Source organism: Oenanthe melanoleuca, unplaced genomic scaffold (assembly GCF_029582105.1).
Source record: "Oenanthe melanoleuca isolate GR-GAL-2019-014 unplaced genomic scaffold, OMel1.0 S366, whole genome shotgun sequence".
Taxonomy (NCBI): domain Eukaryota; kingdom Metazoa; phylum Chordata; class Aves; order Passeriformes; family Muscicapidae; genus Oenanthe; species Oenanthe melanoleuca.
Window position 1 is genome coordinate 8,688 of NW_026613015.1, and position 10,192 is coordinate 18,879.

The following is a 10,192-nucleotide window of genomic DNA, read 5'->3' on the forward strand; positions in this document are numbered from 1 at the left end:
CTTTTTGGGGGCTTTACAGAGCTGTGAAATTTTTGAGGGTCAGAGGGACTTTATGGGATTTTTTCCTGGTAGAATGCAGGGCTCCCAGTACAGTGCCAGGCTCCCAGTTTGATCCTGGAATCCCAGTGACCCCAGTATGATCCCGAATCCCAGTGACCCCAGTGTGACCCCGGAACCCCAGTTCCGTGCTGGGATCCCGGTGCCACGTGGGGCTCCTGTCCCAGTGCCAGGTTCCTGGTACAATGTGGGGCTCCCAGTTTGAACCTGGGATCCCAGTTTAGTCCTGGAATCCCAGTGTCGTGCCAGGCTCCCAGTTTAATCCTGGGCTCCCAGTTTAATCCTAGGCTCCCAGTTTAATCCCGGGCTCCCAGTTTGATCCTGGGATCCCGGTGCCACGTGGGGTTCCTGGTGCAGTGCCAGGTTCCTGGTACAATGTGGGGTTCCCAGTTTAATCCTGGGCTCCCAGTTTGATTCTGGAATCTTGGTGCCAGCCTCCCAGTCTGATCCCGGTTTCCCAGTTAAATTCAACACTCCCAGTTTAGTCCCGGTTTCCCAGTTAGATTCAACACTCCCAGTCTGATCCCGGTTTCCCAGTTAAATTCAACACTCCCAGTCCGATCCCGGTTTCCCAGTGCTCCCAGTGCCCGCCTCCCGCTGTTTTCCCAGTTCCCGATGACAGCCGAGCCCCGGGGGTGCCCAAATCTCCGCGGGGTCCGGGGGGGAGGACACGGCTGCCACCGCCGGTGCCCAAAGCCCGCTGCCCCCGCTCCCCATCCCCTCTCCCCATTCCCGGTCCCCATCCCCTCTCTCCCCGGTTCCCCCGTTCTCCATCCCCGTTCCCCCGTTCCCCTTTTCTGTTCCTCTCCCCCTCTCTCCCCGTTCCCCATCCCCCATCCTCTCTCCCTCCATTCCCCATCTCCTTTCCCCCCATTCTCCATCCCCGTTTCCCCGTCCCCCAACCCCTCTCCCCCCATTACTCCATTCCCCATCCCCATTTCCCCATTCCTCCATTCCCCATCCCCTCTCCCCCCATCCCCGTTCCCCCTCTCCCCCTTCTCTCCATCCTCTCTCTCCCTCTCTCCCCCCGTTCCCATTCCCCATCCCCTCTCCACCGCCCCGTCTCCTCCCTCTCCCCCGTCCCCTCTCTCGCCTCTCCCCCTTCTCCCCATCCCCTCTCCCCCCATTTCTCCGTTCCCCATCCTCTCTCCCCGTTCCCCATCCCCTCTCCCCCCATTTCTCCGTCCCCCATCCCTTCTTTCCCCTCTCCCCCCATTTCCCTTCCCCATCCCCCATCCCCTCTCTCCCCTCTCCCCCATTCCCCCATCCCCTCTCTCCCCTCTCTCCCTTCTCCCCATCCCCTCTCTCCCCATTCCCCCATCCCCTCTCCCCCCCATTTCCCCGTTCCCCATCCCCTCTCCCCCCATTTCCCCCTCCCCCATCCCCTCCATCCCCTCTCCCCTCTCCCCTGCCCCTCCGGCCGCTCCCGACACGCTCGGGGGGCGGCGGGGGCGGCTCCGGTGCGGGGCCGGGACCGGGGCAGGACCCGGGAGCGGAAGGGGAGGAGGCCGGGGAGGAGCATCCAGGGCGGCCACCGCGGCAGCGGCTGAACTTTGCTCTTTCACGGGAGGCGGGGAGAGCCCCGGGGCTCGGCGGAGCCGGTCCCGCCGCACCCGCAGCCGCACCGGCACCGGGCTGCGAGCGGCGGCGGGGCCCGGAGAGCGGCGAGGGCGAACCGGGGCAGCGCCGCCTCCTTCCTCCTCCTCCTCCTCTTCTCCTCCTCCTCCTCCTTGCAGCCGGTGCCGCGGAGCGCAGGAGCCACCGGGGGCGGGAGCGGCCCCGCATGCGGCCGGTGCCCGCGGGGGGATGCGCCGCGCCCCGGCCCCGCCGCCGCCGCCGCCGCAAACTTTCCGCGGGGCCGTGAACCGGGAGGAGGAGGAGGAGGAGGAGAGCGGCAAATCCCTGAGGGGGCGACCCCAAAAAAAAACCTAAAAAAGAAAAACTACCGCAAAAAGCGGCGCTTTTCATCTCCTGCCCCCCCACCCCGCGCCATCCCTCACTCCTCACCCCGCCCCCAGCGGCTCCTCGGTAAAACTTACCGAACTCGGCGCGGGGAAGAACCGGGAGCAGAACCGGGAGGAGAACCGGGAGGAGGAGGAAAAGAACCGGCAGAAACACCGGGAGAAGAACCGGGAGGAAGAGGAAAGGAACCGGGAAAAACACCGGGAGAAGAACCGGGAACAGAACCGGTAAGGGCAGAAGCAGCACCGGGAGCAGAACCGGGAGAAGAACCAGGAGGAGGAGGAGAAGAACCGGGAGCAGAGCCGGGGGAACTACTGGGAGCAGAACCGGGAGCAGAACCGGGGGGAGTAGAAGAACCGGGAGAAACACTACAGGGAGCAGAACCGGGAGGAAAAGAAACACCGGGAGCAGCCCCGGGAGGAAGAGGAGCCTCGGGAACCGAACCGGGGGCAGCCCCGGGAACCGAACCGGGAGCAGAACCGGGAGGAAGAGAAGCCCCGGGAACAGAACCGGGAGGAAGAGGAGCCTCGGGAGCAGAACCGGGGGCAGCCCCGGGAGGAAGAGGAGCCCCGGGAGCAGAACCGGGAGGAAGAGCAGCCCCGGGAGCAGAACCGGGGGCAGCCCCGGGAGGAAGAGGAGCCCCGGGAGCAGAACCGGGGGCAGCCCCGGGAGGAAGAGCAGCAGCCGCAGCCGCCCCGCGAGGCTCCGCTCCATGCGGCGCTGAGCCCCGCCGAGCCCCGCGGAGCCATGGCCATGGTGGCCGGCGCTTGGGGCGAACCGAACGGCGGCGGCGGCGGCGGCCCCGGAGCCGGTGGCGGCGGCGGTGGCCCGGAGGAGGCGGCGTCCCCCGGTGGCGGCGGCAGCGACGCGGAGCACGGCGAGGAGGAGCGGCCCGGGGCCGGCGCGGACTGCGTGGTGTGCGGGGACAAATCCAGCGGGAAGCACTACGGGGTGTTCACCTGCGAGGGCTGCAAGAGCTTCTTCAAACGCAGCATCCGCAGGAACCTCAGCTACACCTGCAGGTGACAGCGGGGGGACAGCGGGGGAGAGTGAGGGGACACCCGGGGGTGGAGCGGGGAACAGCCCGGAGGGAGCACAGGGACACCCGGGGATGGGGAGACAGCCGGGGTACACCCGGGGGACACCGGGAGGGAGCGCAGGGACACCCGGGAGACACCGGGGATGGAGCAGGGGGACAACCGGGGGACACCTGCAGGGAGCGCAGGGACACCCGGGGGACACCGGGGATGGGGAACCGGGGGAATCGCGGTTGGGATGAGTGGGGGTCTCAGTGTGGTGGTGCTGGGGTTGTCCCAGAACAAACCAGTGGGTTCCAGTGCAGAACGAGGTTGTCCTCAGTACAGGCCGGTGTCCATTCCCGGTGTCCATTCCCGGTGTCCATTCCTGGTGTCCATCCCAGTGTCCATTCCCAGTGGTCCCAGTGGTCCATTCCTGGTGTCATTCCCAGTGTCCATTCCCAGTGTCCATCCCCAGTGTCCATTCCCAGTGTCCGTTCCCAGTGTTCCCGGTGTCCATCCCTGGTGTCCATTCCCAGTGTCCATTCCTGTTGTTTATTCCCGGTGTCCATCCCCAGTGTCCATCCCAGTGTTCCCGGTGTCCATTCCCAGTGTTCCCGGTCCATTCCCGTTGTTTATTCCCGGTGTTCCCGGCATTCCCGCGGTGCCCGTGACTCACCCCGGGCACAGGCAGGATCCAGCAGGATCTGCTGGGATACTGGGATCAGGGATCCAAGGGGATAATGGGATCCACTGGGATACCTGGTAAATACTGGGAACAGGGATCTGGGTCAATACCAGGATCTGGGATATTGGGATCAGGGATCCCCGGGATACTGGGTGCCAGGAGCCCCTGGAATACCAGGATTCCGGAAGTGGAGATCCACCGGGATTTTGGGATACCGGGATGGGGATCTGGGGCAATATTGGGATCTGGGATACTGGGAGCAGCTGGAATATACTGGGAGCAGGGATCCGGGGCAATACTGGGAGCAGGGGGGTAATGGGATCCCAGATATTGGGATCAGGGATCCCATGGAATACTGGGATCATGGAGGTGGAGATCCACCGGGATAACGGGATCTGGGATATTGGGATCAGGGATCCACTGGGATACCAGGAGCAGGAATCTGGGGCAATACAGGGAATAGGGACCCTTTGGAATACTGGGATCAGGGATACTGGAAGTGGAGATCCACCGGGATACCGGGATAACAGGAGCAGGGATCCTCTGGAATTTGGGGAGCAGGGATCTGGGTCGGTACAGGGGACAGGGATCCTTTGGAATACTGGGATCCAGAATCCAGGGGAATACTGGGATCCAGGACACCAGGAGCAATCAGGGAACCCCTGGAATTCCAGGAGCAGGAATCTGGGGGGATAACGGGGTCAGGGATCCTCTGGAATATCAGGAGCAGGGAACTGCTGGAATTCTGGGATACCAGGATCAGGGATCCTCTGGAATTCTGAGATTTGGGAGCAGGAATACCCTGGAATATCAGGAGCAGGGATCCTTTGGAATTCTGGGATATGGGGGAACACCAGGATCCAGGATCTTGGCATCTGGGATCTGAGGGGGATCCCAGGGTCAAGGATCCTCTGGAATTCTGGGATCTGGGGCAATACCAGGAGTGGGAATTCCCTGGAATATCAGGAGCAGGGAACTGCTGGAATTCCAGGATACCAGGAGCAGGAATCCTCTGGAATTTTTGGGAGAAAAGGATCAGGAATCATCCAGGAGCTGTTGGATCCAATCCTGGCTGGAATGAGCTCCCAGTCCTAAAATCATCCCGGATTTTTTTCCAGTGGATAAAAACTCCTTCCCATGGTGGCTTTGAAATTTTTGGGAAAAGCTCCCAAAAATTATCCTGGATTTTTCCCAATGGATAAAAACACCTGGATAATTCCCACTGTGGCTTTGAAATTTTTGGGAAAAGCTCCTAAAAATTATCCTGGATTTTTCCCGATGGATAAAATCGTTCGGATGACCCCGATTGTGTATTTGAAATTTCAGGGAAAGCTCCCAAGAATTATCCCAGATTTTTTCCAATGGATAAAAACTCCTGGATAATTCCCACCGTGGCTTTGGAATTTTAGGATAAAATCCCAAAAATCCTCCCGAATTTTTCCCATCAGCCGATCTTCACCACCCCCACCCCCCCAAAAAAAAAACAAAAACAAAACAAACAAAAAAAAAAAAACACCAAAAAACAACTCTTCCCAAAAAATTCCCTCCGGAGTTTTCCAATGGAAAAGCGAGCTGGGGAATTCGGGAATCTCCGAAGGGCCCGGGCTGTGCTAATGACTTAATTAGGGCGGGTAATTAGCGGCAGCGATAATTAAAGGCACTTGGAATATGCAAATGAGCTCCGCCGGGGGCTCGCGGCCGCTTTTGGATTCCCGGAACAAAAGCGGGATCCTGGAGCTTTGTTCCTTTGGAAAAACCCAAAATTCCCAAATCGATTCCCGGCTTTTGAAAATTAAAATAAAATAAAATAAAATAAAAAAAAAAAAAAAAGGTAAAAAAGCCTCTGGAATATCCCAAATCACTTCCCGGGATAATTCCCAGCTTCTTTTCCCGATATTCTAAGACTGTGATGGGAATTTTCCAGGTGTTTTTATCCATTGAAAAAAATCCGGGATAATTTTTGGGAACTCTCCCCAAAATTCCAGAGCCACGATGGGATTAATCCAGGTTTTTTTTATCCACTGAAAAAATTCCAGGATAATTCCCATGCTCTTCTCCTCATATTCCAAAACCATGGAGGGAATCATCCAGATATTTTTATCCACTTTTAATCCATATTATTTTTATTAAAAATATTTTGTTCATATTTTTAATCCTATTTTTATCCATATTTTAATCCGGGATAATTTTAGGGAGCTTTTCCCAAAATTCCAAGACTGTGGTGGGAATTATCCAGATATTTTTTATCCACTGGGAAAAATCCCGGGATAATTTTTAGAAACTTTTCCCGATATTCCAAATCCACAGTAGGATTAATCCAGGTGTTTTTATCCACTGGAAATATTCCAGGATATTTCTGGGAACCTTTTCCCAAAATTCCAAGGCTGCAGTAGGAATTACTCAGATATTTTTATCCACTGGAAAATCCAGGATAATTCCCCAGGCTCTTTTTCCCAAATTCCCAGATTGTGATGGGAATTATCCAGATATTTTTATCCACTGGAAAAAAATCTGGAATAATTCCCAGACTCTTTTCCTGATATTCCAAAACCATGGTGGGAATCACCCAGATATTTTTATCCACTTTTAATCCATAATTTTATCCATATTTTTAATCCAATTTTTATCCATATTTTAATCCGGGAGGATTTTTGGCAGCTTTTCCCAAAATTCCAAGGCTGTGGTGGGAATTACCCAAGTTTTACCCATTGGGAAAAATCTGGGATATTTTTGGTCGCTTTTCCCAATTTCTAAATCCACAGTGGAATTAATCCAGGTTATTTTATCTATTGGAAAAAATCCGGGATAATTCCCAGGCTCTTTTCCCAATATTCCAAAACCATGGAGGGAATCATCCAGATATTTTTATCCATAATTTTTGATCCATATTATTTTTATCCATAATAGTTTCATCCCCACACTTTTATCCATATTTTTAATCCGATTTTTATCCATATTTTAACGCGGGAGGATTTTTTTTGGCAGCTTTTCCCAAAATTCCAAATCCACGTGGGAATTATCCAGGTATTTTTAATGCACTGGTGAATTTTCCAAGGATGATTTGTCTCCTTTCCCGGGGATGAAGTCGTCAGCGCCGCTCCGGGGATGTTGGGGATGAATTAATTCCGTGTTGGGATTCCGGAAAGATCCGTGTCGGGATTCCCGCGGCTGCCGCGGCTTCAGCCGCCGGAATTCAGCCCCAATTCCCAAATCCTGCCCCAAATCCAGCCCCAAATCCAGCCTCCAATTCAATTCCCAAATCCAGCCCCAATTCCCAAATCCAGCCCCAATTCCCAAATCCTGCCCCAATTCCAGCCCCAATCCCCAAATCCAGCCCCAATTCCCAAATCCAGCCCCAATTCCAGCCCCAATTCCCAAATCCTGCCCCAAATCCAGCCCCAATTCCCAAATCCAGCCCGAATTCCCAAATCCTGCCCCAAATCCAGCCCCAGTTCCCAAATCCAGCCCCAAATCCAGCCCCAATTCCCAAATCCTGCCCCAATTCCAGCCCCAATTCCCAAATCCAGCCCCAAATCCAGCCCCAGTTCCCAAATCCTGCCCCAAATCCAGCCCCAATTCCCAAATCCAGCCCCAATTCCCAAGCCCCAATTCCCAAATCAAGCCCCAATTCCCAAATCCAGCCCAAATTCCAGCCCCAATTCCCAAATCCTGCCCCAATTCCCAAATCCTTCCCCAAATCCAGCCCCAATTCAATTCCCAAATCCAGCCCCAATTCCAGCCTGAATTCCTAAATCCTGCCCCAAATCCCAAATCCAGCCCCAATTCCCAAGCCCAAATTCAATTCCCAAATCCAGCCCCTATTCCCAAATCCTGTCCCAAATTCCCAAATTCCCAAATCCAGCTCCAAATTCTGTCTGGGAAGGGAATTCCCGCAGCATCACCCCCCAGAAATGGAATTGGGGAGGGTTGGATGGGGAGAATTCCATGTGGGAATGTGAGCCAGGACCAGTTTTCCAGGGATTTTGGGAATTTTGGGATGAATCCACGAGCCAGCACCCCTTTTCCAGGGATTCTGAGAAATTTTGGGAATTTTAGGGAATTTTGGGATGAATCCACGAGCCAGGACCCTTTTCCAAGCTCTGAGGAATTTCAGGAATTCCATCCCTTTATCCCAGAATCCCTCAGGATTTGGGCTCAGCGCTGCCTGAGCGATTTCAGCCCCGCAGAAAATTCCCAAAATTCCTTGGAATTCCTTGGAATTAAACCCCAAAAGCTTCTCCTTGATGGAAAACCCCATTCCCATAAAATCCCAGAGAGGGAAAAAAAACGGGAGGGGAGGAATTTGGGAATGGGATCCATGATGGGGGGAGCTCAGATTCTCAGGAATTTTGGGAATTCCGTGAGGAATTTGGGAATGGGATCCATGATGGGGGGAGCTCAGATTTCCAGGAATTCCATGAGGAATTTGGGAATGGGATCCATGGTGGGAGGAGCTCAGATTCTCAGGAATTTCGGGAATTCCGTGAGGAATTTGGGAATGGGATCCATGATGGTGGGGAGGCCTCAAATTCCCAGGAATTCCAGGAATTCTGGGAGGAATTTGGGAATGGGATCCATGATGGGGGGAGCTCAGATTCTCAGGAATTTTTGGGAATTCCGTGAGGAATTTGGGAATGGGATCCATGATGGGGGGAGCTCAGATTTCCAGGAATTTTGGGAATTCTGTGAGGAATTTGGGAATGGAATCCATGATGGGGGGAGCTCAGATTTCCAGGAATTTTGGGAATTCTGTGAGGAATTTGGGAATGGGATCCATGATGGGGGGAGCTCAGATTTCCAGGAATTTCGGGAATTCTGGGAGGAATCTGGGAATGGGATCCATGATGGGGGAGGCCTCAGATTCCCAGGAATTCCATGAGGAATTTGGGAATGGGATCCATGATGGGGGGAGCTCAGATTTCCAGGAATTTCGGGAATTCTGGGAGGAATCTGGGAATGGGATCCATGATGGGGGAGGCCTCAGATTCCCAGGAATTCCGTGAGGAATTTGGGAATGGGATCCATGATGGGGGGAGCTCAGATTCTCAGGAATTTTGGGAATTCCGTGAGGAATTTGGGAATGGGATCCATGATGGTGGGGAGGCCTCAAATTCCCAGGAATTCCAGGAATTCTGGGAGGAATTTGGGAATGGGATCCATGATGGGGGGAGCTCAGATTTCCAGGAATTTCGGGAATTTCATGATGAATCTGGGAATGGGATCCATGGTAGGAGGAGCTCAGATTCCCAGGAATTCCAGGAATTCTGAGAGGAATTTGGAAATGGGATCCATGATGGGGGGAGCTCAGATTTCCAGGAATTCCATGAGGAATTTGGGAATGTGATCCATGATGGGAGGAGCTCAGATTCCCAGGAATTTCGGGAATTCTGGGAGGAATTTGGGAATGTGATCCATGGTGGGGGAGGCCTCAAATTCCCAGGAATTTTTGGGAATTCCGGGAATTTTGGGAATTGCGGCTGATCCCGATGATTCCCGCAGATCCAACCGGGATTGCCAGATCGACCAACACCACCGGAACCAGTGCCAGTACTGCCGCCTCAAGAAGTGCTTCCGAGTGGGAATGAGGAAGGAAGGTATGGAAAAAATTCCCAAAAATCCCGAGGAATCCCAGGAATGCCGGATTTTGGCAACGAATCCCGGATTTTGGCAAAAAAATCCCGTTTTTCCTGCTTTTTTTCCCCGCTTTTTTTCTGCTTTTTTTTGCTTTTTGGGGGGATTTTTTTTTGGATTTTATGGAATTTATTGGGGAATTTTTGGGGATTTTTTGGAAGATTTTTGTGTGATTTTTTGAGGTTTTGGGGAGATTTTTTGGCAATTTTTGGAGTTTGTTTTTTTTTATTTATTTATTGGGGAATTTGGGGGGATTTTTTTTGGAGAATTTTTGGGGACTTTTTGGGGGATGTGTTGGGGAGTATGTTTATTTTTGAGGGATTTTTGGGGGGATTTTTGGCAATTTTTGGGGATTATGGAGGATTTTTTTGGGGGGGATGAAGATCCAGTGGGATCTGTTTGGGATCCAAATGAAAATCCAGTAGGATTTTTGGATCCAGGATGCAAATCCAGTAGGATTTATTTGGGATCAAGATGAAGATCCAGTAGGATCCATGTAGGGTGAGAATTAATATCTAGCAGGATTTTTCAGGTTTGGGATGAAAATCCACTAAAATTTTCTGGGTTCTGGATGAAAATCCTGCAGGATCCTTGTAGGATTGGGATGAAGATCCAGTAGGATCTGTGTAGGATTGGGATGAAAATCCTGTAAGATCCTTGTGAGATTGGGATGAAGATCCTGTAGGATTTTTTGGGCTCAAGATGAAAATCCTGTAGGATTTTTTGGGTTTAGCATGACAATCCTGCAGGATTTTTTTCGATGGGGATGAAAATCCAACAGGATCTACACGGGATTGAAATGAAGATCCAGTAGGATCCGTGTAGGATGAGGATGCAA

At 53.2% G+C, this 10,192-nt stretch overlaps 1 protein-coding gene across 1 annotated transcript; it reads left to right on the forward strand.

Annotated features, from left to right (window-relative positions):
- Nucleotides 1–1,863: 1,863 nt before the first annotated feature.
- On the forward strand, nucleotides 1,864–9,390 carry LOC130266949 (retinoic acid receptor RXR-beta-like; the record flags this gene model as incomplete). The annotated part of the gene is made up of 4 exons (XM_056516207.1): nucleotides 1,864–1,951; nucleotides 2,252–2,353; nucleotides 2,393–3,041; nucleotides 9,223–9,390. Coding segments are annotated over exons 1-4 (1,007 nt in total), but the record flags the coding sequence as incomplete, so codon positions are not given.
- Nucleotides 9,391–10,192: the final 802 nt, after the last annotated feature.